General features: G+C 39.6%; 1 protein-coding gene across 1 annotated transcript; it reads left to right on the top strand.

Moving 5' to 3' along the window:
- The first annotated feature begins 9,348 nt into the window (after positions 1 to 9,348).
- On the top strand, positions 9,349 to 14,514 carry BRL2 (BRI1-like 2). The gene is made up of 3 exons (XM_077374488.1): positions 9,349 to 10,941; positions 11,720 to 12,621; positions 13,352 to 14,514. Exons 1-3 carry the CDS (start codon positions 9,504 to 9,506, stop codon positions 14,384 to 14,386), a joined length of 3,375 nt encoding a protein of 1,124 aa, XP_077230603.1. The 5' UTR covers positions 9,349 to 9,503; the 3' UTR covers positions 14,387 to 14,514.
- Positions 14,515 to 15,941: the final 1,427 nt, after the last annotated feature.

Below are 15,941 nucleotides of genomic sequence, written 5' to 3'. Positions count from 1 at the left end.
TTGGCATGCTGCGTATTAGATATTTGCCATGCAAGCAAAAGGAAAGACAACCCAGAAAGAAAGAAATTTGGATTTACCTAAGGAGGCAACTCTTGTGACCCATTGACACCCCTTTAACTGCAAATAGTCAAGAGGTTGGCCGATGACAATGGGCCACTTTTGTTAGAATTTGCACTGGTCAAATGTGATCTTGTATTGCTTCAAAGATCTTGCTAAGTTCCAGTTGTTTCTCCAAGCAACCTTCAATACTATCAGATGTTGTTTTATGATTGTCAAGTTCTCTAGAGTCAGAACCCTGGCCAGTCTGCAGATTTCTGAGAGAGCTGAATGAAAACCTAGTACATAACCTTTTAGAACTTTGTAAAATCTTGCCTAAACTACCATTGTAGTTTGCTCGATGAAAGAGGAATTTTACGAGGAACAGGGGTTAATTTAGGAATTCTATGAGGAATGGAGGTTAATTTTGTGGTGCGGGCATAGTTGTCGAACACACCCAATTCGTGAAAAAATAGGAAAATTATTTCCTAAATGCATAAGAAACACATGTGAAACATGTAAGAAACTTATGTGAAATGTGTGTGAAACTTATGGCAAACGTTTTGCAACAATGACACCAAAAAAGTGTAGAAGAAACATTAAAAAGGAAAACAACAGTATGTATAATGATAAAAGATTTTATTTTGTCTTCGCCCATTTCAAAAACAATAATGATAAAAGATATATAAAAAAATTATACTAAAAATAAGGGAAATGATAAATGCGCCCCTTTTCATCACTTGGGACACCAAGCTGCATTGTACATGGCAATCATGTCACTTCATTCCTTTAAATGTGAAGTACATGAGCTCCTTAGCAGTCATAGATATACTCTAGCTGGGTGTCCCAAGTAATGAAAAGGGGCGCATTTATCATTTCCCGAAATAAAGTATATAAAGAATATAACTAATTTATGTTTGCTTCTATTTTAAATACAAATTCTGAAAGAATTATAATTGTGTGTATTTATGTAAACAAGCTTGTAGAAATTTGAAATTAACAAATTCCAAATCTATAAGAACACATTTTGTGTTTTTCATGTTTCTTATGCATTTTTCTATCATCTCAGAGACATTTCTAATGTGATTCCTAAGACGTTTGTCAATGCATTTCTCATACGATTTTCTGTCGGTTTTCTTTTCTCCTTTTCCTCTAATTTTCTCTATTTTTTTTTTGCTTTCGTTTCACATTTCCCTTTTCGAATTTGTCTCCAACCCACTAACTATATGTGTGGGTGGAATGGTGGATGACCTCCTAATACACACATTTGGTAGGAACTGGGGAGGACTACCTACCAAATGCTATTTTTTCCCTTGAAAAGCACATTTAGAACCAAAGGACTTTTGAGGGGGATGCTCATCACACTCAGTTTCTTAAAAACTAGTGCGTGGATGACCACCCAATACATTCATTTGGTAGGAACTGGGGAGGACTACCTACCAAATACTATTTTTTTTCCCTTTAAAAGCACATTTAGAACCGAAGGACCCAAATCTTCTTCCTATCGACTTCCCTATCCCTATCGCTCGCCAGCGCATTGTATCTAACCACACTGTGGCAAATCGATACAAGTAAACAGCGAGCATCCGACATCTCCGGCACGATCCACCAACAAGCCAAGGAAGAGAAAAAGAGAACCTGAATGGGAATTATCCATAGCATGACTAGTTAAAGCAATCCAATTGATTGAGACAAGCAAGCCTCAAGCTAGGGTTCCCCATGACGAATCAATTGTGTCGGGCGTAAGACTTGAGGAGGATGCTCATCACACTCATTTTCTTAAAAACTACTCAGAAACCAATAGAAAGTGTTTAATGAAGTGAGGAGTGCAAATTGCAATTATCAACAAGGGAATGTAGATACCAAAATCCAATGCCCCAATAAGTACCATCAACCAATAAAAGGGAAGGATTGAGCCTCTAGATCAATGGTAAAGGCTTTGCTCTTCAACCTAGAGGTCACTGTTCAATCCCAGCTTACCTTCCAAAAATAAAAAAAAAATAAAAAAAAATAAAAAGTAAATGATATATTTGCCCCCTTTTCTTTCTTGAGCCACCCCGTTTTAGTGCAAAAAGAGTAGTCATGAATACAGTAGATTTGGGTCTTATCTCTACACCAATGAAAGGTGATCCGACCCTGTAAAACCAAGGACATCTTTGCTTACAACTTGCACATAAAAAAGCAAAAGGAGGCCTAATTGACTAATCGGACCCAAAAAAATATGTACATTATAATCGACTAGTGCTAGAGGTACATGCCCATTCATTTGTAATAAAAGAAAAGTCCAAACCCAAGCCCATATATTATCCGTTAGGTAAGGGTGTCAATTTTGGCTCGGGCTCGGAAGCTCGCTCGAGCTCGGCTCGGCTCGGCTCGTTAAGGCTCGTTAAGAGTTTAATATATTTAAATATATATATTATATATTAATATATACATTAAAAGGGTTGTCCATGGAGTGAAAGGGAGGGGCAAAATATGTCACTTCATTTTTGGAACCCCATTTGTTACTAGGACCACCTCCCATAGTGTAAAAAAAGTAGTCAAATTACACTAGTAGGGTTGTCCAGGGAAGATGAGGGGTGTGAACATAATATAACCTGAGCTCGGTAAGGCTCGTGAGCCTGGCCGAGCCGAGCCTCACTTGTGAACTTAACGAGCCGAGCCGAGCCTGGCCAAGCTCGGCTCGGCTCGGCTCATTTACACCCCTACCGTCAGGACGTACAAAAAAGAAAATTTTGAAAAATAATATTTTCAATCAAAAAATAGTCCATGGAAAAGAGAATTCAAGGGTCTAGTAGGCTTACAATTATCCTTGAAAATAGTAGTGGGCCCTAGTCAAAACTGGGCCCATTACTATTAGTGAAGGCAAGATGGGACCCAATTAAATCATCAGCCTTTCTTCTTTGTGCTCTTATTAGTTCGATCCATTTTACTAATGTGGAACAATACAATGAAGTGAATGAACTACAGGGGAAGTGATATATTCGCCCTTTTTTTAGAACTCGGTACAGCCTGCTCTAGTGTAAATACACTAGAGGGGGCTGTCCCAAGTAAAAATGGGGCGAATATATCATTTCCTTTCCGCAGTGACTTTCCTAAGAATTTGTCCACCAAAGTGGTCCCAATTGAATTATAGCTGGGCCACATGTGTGCGTTGTAAACTTAGCCATTTGACAGGGAGTAAAGGATAAGCTTTACACTTAAAAAGCAGAGAGAATCATGAATAGTGTTTTGTGATAGTGAATATAGAGAGGCCATGATTGAGTTTCATTTCACATCCCACTTTCAAACCTTAGAATTGCCTTCTCCCATCAACAGGTCCAAGTCCCACAGCTCAAAAACATTTAAAAACTCGACTTGACTCGAAAGTGGGTCAAGTCGAGTCAACTGGAACGAGTCTTTGATGACTCAATGAATACTCATGTAAAATTCTAAATTAAAATATTGACATTTCAAACATATTTTTTATATTGTTGGTGCTTAACACATGAGAACATTAGGGGTGCACCTCAGGTTGATTTTTGGGAATTTTGGTTCATCTTTTACCATGAAATCGGGTCGGGTTCGAGTTGATTCCAATTAATTTTTTAGTAAAAGCTCCGACCTGACCCGATTCAAATTGCACCCCTAAGGAGCATAAGTCATAGTGATTTTGACCCGGGTTTTCAGTTTTTCAAGGCCATTGGGTTGTTAGCGAGGCAACTCGTTTAACTAGCGAGTCAAGTAAACTCAGACGAGTTTTGTGCTCATTAACGATTTTTACTACTTTCTTACTGCTTAATGTACTACAACAACAAAAAACTATTCCTTTTGCAAAAGAGAAAAAAAATCCCACTTTGTCAACTCAAAAAGGTACCAAATTTCCAAGATTAACACAAAAGAATCCTTATCTATCCAGGCCTAATTAGAAGACAATGACCCCTATTATTGTACAACACTATCTTGAAGCTTGAAACATTGAATCAATAAACCGGCGGTAATTAAGGCATGCTTGTCTTTCAAGTTTCAAAGTGTAGATTTCTTGCCAAAATATCAAGAGTTGAAGAAGAAGAAGAAGAAGAAGAGAGAGAAAAAAGGTTGAAAATTTCTTGTTTTATTCTCAATCATTGGATTCTGAAAACATACCTCAGTGGGTAGTGATCTTGTGGGTCACTTGGCGTGCTTAAAAACTAAGTATATTGAAGTGTCTGGTGATCTGGTCGTCGTGTGTGCATGAAAAGTCCCACCCCATTACATTAGAAAAATGTTAAAAGAAGTATAAAAACAGTTGCTACTCATTGCACTTTGGCTGTGCTTTGTCTCCACCATGTTCCCATTGTCTTTTTTCAGTTAGATATAGAGAAATGATATATTCATCCCCCTTTTTCGCTCGGGACAGGCCTATTTAGTGTAAAAGAGTAGTCTTAAATACAATAGAGGGGGTTGTCCCAAGTATGAAAAGGGGGTGAATATATCACTTCCCTAGATAAAATAATGAAAAGAAAAGCATGTGTAGATGATTTGGGGAGATTGTTGTATTGGCCTTCAATGGGAAAGCAACTCCAACGAGGTTACATCACCATCGCCTTGGACTTCAGTGTTTAACAATTTAAAGCACTAGAGCCTATATTACATTTCAATCCCCTTATGCACTTAGGCCATGTTTATTTTGGCTTTTGAGAACCGATTGTCAGTCCAAAACTGATTATTAGACTCAAGGTTTTGGATTCACAATCAGTTCTCAAGATCCAAAACATGGTCACTTTTTATTGAGGTTATACATCATTATTCCATGTATAGCCTATAAAAAAGAAGGTTTTAAATGTCCGATTTCGATGAGGAACTCTCTCTCTCTCTCTCTCTCTTTTTTTTTATAGAAAAAAGATGAATAGATAGGGCCGTGATACATTCCGGAATGTTGTGTAAAGGTAAATAGACTCTTTTTGTCTCCTTTTCTCGCATCCGAAGTAACTATGTTAATTGTGTATGGTACAATAAACGAATGCAATTTGTGTATGTGCTCGCATCCGAAATTGGGACGGGTACGCCCTCCTTTAGACAGTGAGAGCACTAGATGACTCGTCTGTATCGTACCGATCAACAACTGAACAGCCGCACATACTCTATTCACGTTTTGTTTTGAACCCAATCCAGAGGAATTTGTCGGGCGTATTACAGATGATCATATGAAGATGTTTTTTTTTTGGCAAACCCTATCTATGTCATGGCCATCAAATGAATTGTTTGCATCACCCAAACAATGTGGTCCTCACTTTTTTTCAAGCTCTTTGCTAGGGACCGTCGCAGAAGGCATTTCACAGACCGGCTTTTGCATGAGAGAGCAGCCACCTCATATGAATTAAATTAATGAGATAAAGTCTGAGCCTATGTGGGAATTTTAGGAATTTTCCTGGCATATCAGTCAATATATCAATATATGTTAGAATATATATATGTGAGATCCACTCCCAATCCAACAGTTGGATCTCACATATTCTAACAATATAAGAGACGTTCCGATACAGCTGATACATCTGGACCTCCAAACCTTGATTGAACCATAGTTGGTCAGATGTCAATGAATTTCTTTAGCTTTTATCTTTTGGGAAGAAAATACGGGCATATAAATTGAAAATTTGGCCGATTTGCATAGTTCCCTGTCGTCCCTTCTTGATTATCCACAAGGACTTAGTAATTTTGAATTTTTATCAGCTGATATGACCGATAAATCCAACATATATAGACAGATATCTAGACTTTGTGGCATATATCAGCCGAAAAACTTTTTGGGTGGATTGGTCCCTAGAGTTTTATTTAAATGATTGTTGAGGGTATTCATGTGAAGTGAGTTGCTAGGGAAAATAAAGGTGTCGCACTTAGGGAAAATAAAGTGATACTAAAATGATAAAGCCACTATAGCTAAGACATTAAAGCGGTCAAATCCCAATGGAAAAAATGAGGGGGACTCGTTTTCAACTGACTCGACTTCCTCTTTTGTAGCTGATGGAAAATGACAAGGATTGCTTTGCTGAAAGTAGAGAATGATAATAATTTGATATCACTATCCGCGTGGCAATCTCACTTTATCCAAAGTGGATGAACCAATGCTTCACTTTCAAATGAAGGTGGGTAATAATCTCTTTTGGCTAACTGAGCAGATGATTTATTTAGAAATATAGTATGTAATATTTAGATAAGTTTTACAAAGAGTTGTAGTAGATGGGCCAACCCACATGATGGATGGTTTGGATTATGCTGATGTCCTGTGGGTCCCATAGTATAATTCTCCATTTTATTTATAAACACTACTGCTATCAGCACGACCATGTTTTGATAATGGGACGACCTCACTTTGTTCTACACTATCTGATTGGCCGCAGAGCTTTTTGGGAATTGTAAATTTAAAAGAAGACGAGTTCGTCCCATTATCAAAACATGGTCGTGTGGATATTAGTATCCTTTTAAAAATAAGTAGGAAAGAAAGCTGGAAAAAGTTCAAGTTTCATTCCTAAGAAGGTGAAAACTCAATCTATCTTGAAAAAGACAAGTTTTTTGGAATCTTTGATCTCCGTCAATCGCTTTACTCATGCTTTATATTCTTCTAGCATCTTTCAAATTGATTATTTTAAGTGTCATGTTCATTCACTGGAATCATGCTTTAATAGTGGTCAACTTAAGAATATGTAATTATCTTCAACTAAGGAAAAATAAAAAATAAAATGAAGTTAATGGCAACCTTAACATACTCTTTGCTTAATACATTGAAGATAATTTTACAGAGATGAACTTAAAATACTCAGGATCATTAACTTAAAGATGACAAAGAACGCATCTTGATTTATACTTAGGATGATTAGCTTGAAAGTGAACTGTGTGTAGGGATTTGCCTGTTGCATGAGAGAGCAGCCACCTCAGACGAATTAAATGTATAAGACAAAATCTGTATACCGTTCCGTGAAATGCCTTCTACAATGGTCCCTAACAAATTTTTAGATCTGCAAGAAAGTTGAAAGTATCCTCGATCGCCATAAATTTTTTAATTCTAGGCTTGATGTTCTTATAATGCTACTTAAGGAAAATGCCCAATGTTATACGAAACCCTTCGAGAGCCCCGCATCGCAATCGTAACTAGAGCGGTATAAGAATATCAAGACATAAATATAATAATGTCTCACCATATATTGATGGAGGTAAAGAAATATGGGGAGATAGTGGATTCAATCTATGGAACCGAATTGGATTTTCTTTAACTGGATCAGCCGACATATTAGGCGATTACCCAAAAAAGAAAAAGAAGAAAATGATAATTCAAACCTTATGATTGATTGATTTGAGAGGGATGCCGTTGCTCACTCCATAGAGGGATTCCTACCGGTCAAAACCTCAATACATTCTTCGGTGGGAGTGCCAAAAGAATGCCGCACTGTAAAAATGACTTCTATACTTAGATTATGCACTTATTTGAAATCCTAAACTCATTGATTTAGCTTTTAGATATTTCAAATGTGATCATATGCCAATCCTCTCTGAACAGTGGAGCTAAAAGGCAATCGAGTGGGAGAGAGAGGTTGAAGTGATGGTTACTTTTCAACTATTGGTCTTAGCCATAGGGCAGGGAAAGGGATAAGCAACCACAATTTATCAAGGTTCATAGAGATTTGAACCATGGCCACAAGGTTGACACAGAGGATGTCCAATAGAGATACAGGCTTGAACTGTAAACCTGGTCCCACTGTGGGTTGTTGATGCAGGTGCATCTTAGCCGATCGAGGGCTAGATAATAGTAATTGGATTGATCGGGATTTAAGTATTTGTGTTATCACGTGTCTAGTTGTGAACTTGTGATCTTGGGTTGGACTGTGACATGACCCTTTAGGTGTACTGCTCCAAACCTTTTGCTCCTATGCTTAGAATAAGGGTAGTACTTGGTGGGTTCAATCCCCACATGCCACCCTAATAAAAAAGAAAAGAAAAGAAACTTCGTGGGACCAAATAGGCCATCATCACTTCCAATGGATGAGAGAGAGAGAGAGAGAGAGAGAGAGAGAGAGAGAGAGATGATTTCATTTTGGGTGGGCAACATAAGAACCTAAGCAAGCATTGGAATAAAGTCATTCATTTCGCCTATGAATTTTGCCACATGGGTCATCATCCATGCGACTTCTTCTTTGTTTATTTTATCTCTATATTTACACCACTTAGTATAGGAATATCTTTACTCTTCTCTGTCTATTATATCATAAAAATGGCTATGTATCGTCACAGACAAGTAATAAATGGTGTTTGAGAGTACTTGCACATATTTTTCAAAAAGTGCAGTGGAGCCCACATTGTTGGATCATCCAAACATTTTATCTACTTAGGATGATCCTAACCCTCTGATCTGAAGAGGTTTCTGTAAAGTGCCATCCCTCAGCATATCAGAGGGTTAGGATCATTTATGGGGATGATGTTTAGTCATGACATATGCTTATTTAAGTTGGGGCCGAATAAATTAATGAATGGTTTGTACGTACAACACTATAGGATGATCCAAACCGTCCATGTGAAGGGCCACAACGTAAATAGGATGTGCACCAAAAATCATTTCCATAGGATGATTCTAGCTCTACGATCAATAGAGGTTTGCATTAGTCCTCTATTGATCGGAGAGCCAGGATCATCCTATAGAAATAATTTTTTGGGCACAAGTCTCAGCCTATTTATGTCGTGGCCTATCACATGGACGGTTTAGGTCATCCTATAGTTTGGCCCGTACATTACTTTTTGAAAAATAAGGGACTATAAGGGCTCACACCGTGTAAAAACTCGGCTTGGATAATACAGCCATGTGGGCCCGCTACATTTTGAAAAAAACATACGTGCAAGTATATGAGGACAATGTAAAAAACTCAAATGAGGCTAAAAAAATGACGGGGCCCTTCCTACTTTGTGTCTCTAACGTGCCATCACACGTGCCAGCAATATAGTATAGACCTTTCCTTTATTTTTAGGAAGGAATTATGGGAAGTGATATATCTGCATCCTTTTCTTCCCTGGGACACCCCCTCCTTCGTATTTATGACTGTACCATGACACTACAAGGGGCTGTTCCAAGGAAGATAAAGGGGCCAATATATCATTTCCCATTAGATTTAGGTCCAAGGTGACAGAATACGGCCATTTGGTAACCCTTGTTTTCTTTTTAGGCCCAAGAAAACCCCCTCACAATCTTTTGATCATCTATGTCGGATCCTTCTCTTTTGACCAAAAGTCAACACCTCTTTCCCTACTCAAAATCCCACATAAGTACCATCCCACCACTCCCACCTCTCTCTCTTTCTCTCTCCTTAATCTCTTTTTTTTTTCTATACTCTCATTTCTATAGCCTTTCTCCCACTTTGCCACCAAATTCTCATCATAAGTAGCACTCCTTTGCTACCTCCCACCTTTCCCTTTCCCCTTACCTCTCCCCTCTCTCTCCCACATTTCTTCATCTCTTATCTCTAATGGCCAAATCCTTGCTCCTACTTTTCGGTCTTTTACTTCTTCTAATCTCATTTACTTCGGCTTCGCTCGATCAACCCGTTCTCTGGACGGCCAAAACTGACGGAGAAGCTCTACTTCTCTTCAAAAAGACGATCGACAAAGACCCAGATGGAGTGTTATCAAATTGGAAGCTCAACAAAAACCCTTGCGAATGGTATGGAGTCACTTGCACACAAGGAAGAGCAACCCAACTCGATTTAAGCCATTCCCATCTTGTTGGTACCATCTCTTTTTATCCTCTCTCGTCTCTCGACATGCTCTCTATTCTCAATCTCTCCACCAACTTTTTCTCTACAAACACTTCCACTTCATTGCTCCAACTCCCACCGGGCCTAAAACAGCTTGATCTCTCCTCCACCGGACTCTCCGGTCCCATACCCGATTACTTCCTCTCCAAATATCCCAACATTGTTTATGTCAATCTTGCTCATAATAATCTAACCGGCTTCGTACCCGAAAATCTTCTACTTAGTTCGGACAATCTACAGATCCTTGATCTCTCATTTAACAACCTATCCGGATCCATTTCGGGCATAAAGATCGAAAATTCTTGCAAGAGTTTGCTCCATTTTGATCTATCCGGAAACCATTTTTCGGACTTTATACCTTCCCTTTTATCCAATTGCACCAACCTTAGAAACCTAAACCTTTCTTTCAATGAATTTAGTAGTGAATTACCGCGTTCTTTCGGCGAATTCACCACTTTACAATCCTTAGATCTTTCTAATAACCATTTATCAGGTTCGATACCAACGGAGTTCGGTAACGGATGCAAATCGCTTCTACAACTTAAGATCTCTACTAACAATATTTCGGGTCCGATACCGTCCTCATTGTCATCATGTTCTTCACTTCAAGTCCTCGATTTGGCGAACAATAACATATCTGGTTCCTTTCCAAATTTCATTCTTCAAAATTTGGGTTCTTTGGAGAGATTGTTAATGAGCAATAATTTTATCTCGGGAACATTCCCTTCTTCAATATCCAATTTGAAAAATTTGAAAATCTTAGATTTCAGTTCCAATAGGCTCTCCGGTGTTATACCGCCTGATTTATGCTCCGGTGCGGCGTCCCTCGAAGAGTTACGAATTCCCGATAATCTAATTACCGGTGAGATTCCGGCGAGTTTGTCGTCATGTTCTCAGTTGAAGACTATTGATGTGAGCATCAATTATCTCTCAGGTGTCATTCCACCAGAATTAGGCCGACTCACGAATCTCGAGCATCTAATGGCGTGGTTTAATTCACTCCATGGGAGGATTCCTGCAGAATTAGGGCAATGCAGAAGGCTAAAGAATCTCATTCTCAATAACAATTTCTTAAGCGGTGAAATCCCAATTCATCTTTTCAATTGCAGTAATCTTGAATGGATATCTCTCACCAGTAATGGAATTACAGGTAAAATACTTTTTTTTGATAGATAAGAGGGAATTTGGTAGACCCTGTACAAGTTTATAAAAAAAAAAAAAGGGAAAATTACATTTACACCCCACTAGTTTGTGACACATCCACTTCTACTCCTATAGTTTAAAACGTGACAACTACACCCCATGTGGTTTCAATTTGTGTAAGGTAGACCCCCTCAGTTGACGGTTCATCCACAGACTGAAGGGTTAGGATGATCTGATGGAGCTGATTTTCTAGGCACACCCTATCTATGTCAGGGCCCATGAAATGAACGCTTTGGATCATCCAAACAATGTGGGCCCACTGTGTTTTTGGTAGTGTTTGGATTCGGGTATGGGCCCACATTGTTTGGATGATCCACAACGTTCATTTGATGGGCCCTGACATAGATAGGGTGTGGAAAAAAAATCAGCTCCATCGGATCATCCTAACCCTTCAGTCTGTGGACGAACCGTCAATTGAGGGGGCCTACCTCATACAAATTGAAACTACAGGGGTGTAGTTGTCACGTTTTAAACTATAGGGGTAGAAGTGGGAAACTAGAGGCGGGGGTAAATGTAATTTTCCCTTTTTTTTTTTTTTGAATGGCTATATACACCCTAACTTCCAGGCCCTGCAAACCATGTTGGCTGTATCTTCACCATGCCATGTAACAGCTCAGCACTGACACAGAGCAAGCAAAGACGGGATTTGGTAGACCCTATACAAGTTTATAAAAATAATAATTACATTCTAGTATAAGAAGTCTCATGACTATCCAATATTACAGGTAAAATCCCACCGGAATTCGGCGAATTGTCGAGATTGGCTGTTCTTCAACTTGCAAATAATAGCTTGATTGGCCCTATACCTAGAGAGATGGGGAATTGTAGTAGTTTGGTGTGGTTGGATTTGAATAGTAACAAACTTTCCGGCGAGATTCCGCCACGACTAGGCCGACAAATTGGTGCAAAAGCGCTAAGCGGAATTCTCTCCGGTAACACATTGGCGTTCGTTCGGAACGTCGGGAATTCTTGTAAAGGTGTTGGGGGATTACTCGAATTCGCCGGAATCCGGCCGGAGAGATTACTACAAGTACCCACATTGAAAACTTGCGATTTTACGCGAATGTATTCGGGTGCGGCATTGAGTGATTGGACCCATTATCAAACACTAGAGTATCTAGATTTGTCTTACAATGATCTAAGGGGAGAAATTCCAGCCGAGTTTGGTGATATGATGGTGTTACAAGTGTTAGGATTATCTCATAATAAGATCTCTGGCGAGATTCCGGCGTCGCTAGGAAAATTGCGGAATCTTGGGGTGTTTGATGCATCATACAACAGATTGCAAGGGAGGATTCCGGACTCATTCTCTAATCTATCTTTTTTGGTAGAGATTGATCTTTCGAATAATGAGTTAACTGGGCCGATTCCATCTCTGGGTCAACTCAGTACACTCCCACCGAGTCAGTATGCGAATAATTCAGGCCTATGTGGGGTCCCATTACCGCCATGCCAGCAAGGAAATGATGTTCCCACAGCAATTCCGGTGGAAAAAGGAGGAGGAAAGAAAAGAACAGCCTCTTGGGCTAATAGTATAATTTTGGGTGTTCTAGTTTCCATGGCTTTTATTTGTATCTTGACCGTGTGGGCCATTGCGATGAGGGCTAGGCGAAAGGAAGCAAAGGAGGTTCGTTGGATATTTTCAAAATATTTTATTTTTGAAATTTGAAAAATGAGTTTTTCCAAAGACACACTTCGTGGGAGATTTATATGATGTGTGGCTCTAAATACTCATATTTTTTGAAATTTTGAAAAATGACCATAGGATGATATAAACCGTCCATTTGTTGGGCCAAAACGTCAATTGGTTGTGCCCCAAAAATCATTTTCATAGGATGATCCTAACCCTCATAGATGGACTGCACATTATGGAAACTTCTATAGATCGGAGGGTTAGGTTCATCTCATGGAAATGATTTTTTTGGGCAAAACCTATTTACGTGGCCCAACAAATGGACGGTTTGGATCATCCTATGGTCTTGGCCATACCATATTTTTGAAAAAATGCAGGTTTATACGACCGCACATCATATAAAATCTCGAAATGGTATTTCCATTCACAAGACATGCGCTTGTTGTGAAAAGGCTTCATTTCAAAGGCGAGGGTAATTTCATTTGAAGTGTACTAGGTAGACTTGTTGTCTTGAACTCAAGGTGTAAATAGCCTTTGTTCTTGGCATAGGCATTGTACCTCGGTACTTATTTCCTGTCACTTGCATAAGTGGGGAAATTAAAGTCTATAAGAGAGAGCTTTGGTTTGCCTCGCCTCCCTCCCATTTTTTAAACCTTCTTTATGATTTCACTTTGTGTTTCTTAATTTGATTATTTGCATCTCCACCATTTCATCATCCCAACAGGTTCGAATGTTGAGCAGTCTACAAGCTTCCCACGCGGCCACAACATGGAAACTTGGCAAAGAAAAGGAGCCTCTAAGCATTAATGTCGCCACATTTCAGCGGCAACTAAGAAAGCTCACCTTCTCCGTGCTCATCGAAGCCACCAATGGCTTCTCCGCCGATAGCCTAATCGGGTGCGGCGGATTCGGGGAGGTCTTTAAGGCAACCCTAAAAGATGGGTCTAGTGTTGCCATTAAAAAGCTTATAAGACTAAGCTGCCAAGGAGATCGCGAATTCATGGCTGAGATGGAGACACTTGGCAAGATCAAACACAGAAACCTAGTCCCACTTTTAGGATATTGCAAGGTTGGTGAAGAAAGGCTTTTAGTGTACGAGTATATGCAATTCGGGAGTCTCGAAGATATGCTGCACGGGAAGAGAAAAGAGACACGTGGCGGGATCTTAACGTGGGAAGAGAGGAAGAAGATCGCACGAGGTGCGGCCAAAGGGTTGTGTTTTTTGCACCATAATTGTATCCCACATATCATACACCGGGACATGAAATCAAGCAATGTGCTTTTGGATCATGAGATGGAAGCTAGGGTTTCGGATTTTGGTATGGCTAGATTGATAAGTGCACTCGACACGCATTTAAGCGTTAGTACTCTAGCGGGTACGCCCGGGTATGTACCACCAGAGTATTATCAGAGCTTCCGTTGCACCGCGAAAGGGGATGTGTACTCTTTTGGGGTGGTTCTTTTGGAACTATTGACTGGTAAAAGGCCTACGGATAAAGAGGATTTTGGTGACACAAATTTGGTGGGGTGGGTTAAGATGAAGGTGAGAGAAGGAAAGGGAAAAGAAGTGATTGATTTTGAGTTGCAAAGCAAAGCAGAGGAAGATGAAGAGAAAGAGATGATGAGGTATTTGGAGATTACAATGCAATGTGTGGAGGATTTTCCTTCTAAGAGACCTAGTATGTTACAAGTTGTGGCTATGTTGAGGGAACTTGTGCCTGTGGGTGGTACTTCTGTTGTGGAGGGAAATGGGGCTTGAAGGGTTTGATTTCTCAAGCCTATGTTTTTTCTTCTTCTATTGTTATGTTGCTTATGATGTGATTATTATTTTAACTTTTTAGATGATTAAAATGTAAAGAAGATATGGATGGTTGAGTTGTTACTGTAGAGGGGAATGTTTTTCTTGTTCTGTTTTTGGTTGTGGTTTGTTTTTTTTTCTTCCTATCAATATATATAGGGAAATGATATTTTCCCCCGTTACACACGGGTAAAATCCCCCCTTTAACGGTTTCTGTGGGAATGGTTCATTGCTTGAGGATAAATTCACCCCCTTTAACGTTTTTCTTTGCCTTTAAAACTTAACGAATAATGTTAAAGTGGGGAATTTTATCAGACGGATAAAACCCCCCCCTCCTAACAGTTTCGGTGGGAATGGTTCATTGCTTGAGGATAAATTTGTTGGGTATATATAATATAACCCATGTATGTTCTAATATAAGCCCAATAGGTAATGGACCAGGTGTAGTGGGCCCATTTGGGCTGGAGCCCATTAACCTCTCATAACCCTAGTGTATCTCTATATATAGGGGCTGGAGGCAACAAACTTGGTCTTCCAAACTAGATACCTTGGGTGTAATGCTTTAAGCATCCTTGCTTAAACCCTAATTACCCTAACAATCTTAAAGCATCAACGAACCCTAATTTCAATGGTTTTTGTGGTGGTTCTCTTCTCCTAATTTTTCCATCGTTGTTTGGACGGGGGTTAAGTCCAGTCGTCGGAATCAAGAAGAGGGTTGAGATTCGGCTGTGTTTTTCTTGTTTCACACGCCAGTGGAGGTCCTTCTCTTTTCGATTTTAGATTTTTACTACTTTGTGTGATTATCTTCCCAACGAACCACAAAAATCCTCGTTTCATTTTCAAGGTGTTTTGGGGATCTCGTCACTCTGTAGAGAGAGATCTCAGACCCTTTCCATTGTGTTTTTGGTTTAGCCCAATTTGAATAAATCGACAACAACAGAGGCTCGGTGGGTGATTACTTTTAAAGCTGACTCATCTTTTGGGGCAAAAACCCTTGTGTGCAATTTGATTTTCATCTTGGTGGCTGAAATAAACCAGTTGCACCTTCTCCCACCAAGCAACCTTGGGTTTTGGGCAACTTGCAGATAAGGAACCGAGCATCCCTCTCCATCCTTTGTTTGGCAACATGCTATTATACACCGAGCAACCCTCTCCATCTTGGGTTATTTCCATCAATTAAAGCCCACCCACTCCGTTTTGCTAAAGTTTCACACAGAAACACATCGTTTTGGGCGTAGGTTCCAAAGATCGTTTTGACGTGGGTTTTTGACTCTTGAAGTGGGTTTTGAGCCAAATACAAGTGGCTGCCTTTTTTGGTGATTTTTTGGGTGTGATTTACAGCCTACTCACAATCGATTTGGGGTTCCTCTCCTCTTCTTGGGAGAGTTCCTGAAACTGTTCTTGGTTAGGCTCTTGAAACGGTTCCTGGCACGATTCTTGGATTGGGTTCTCGCAATTTGCCAATCAGGTGCAATCTTTTCACTTTTTATTTCATATAAATAATACAATGGAAAAG

This window comes from Tasmannia lanceolata, unplaced genomic scaffold (assembly GCF_043159265.1).
Source record: "Tasmannia lanceolata isolate RefF3 unplaced genomic scaffold, GAP_Taslan_0.1 ptg000044l, whole genome shotgun sequence".
NCBI classification, from domain to species: domain Eukaryota; kingdom Viridiplantae; phylum Streptophyta; class Magnoliopsida; order Canellales; family Winteraceae; genus Tasmannia; species Tasmannia lanceolata.
Note: the sequence above shows the minus strand (reverse complement) of the source record. Positions and strands in the feature narration are given on the sequence as shown.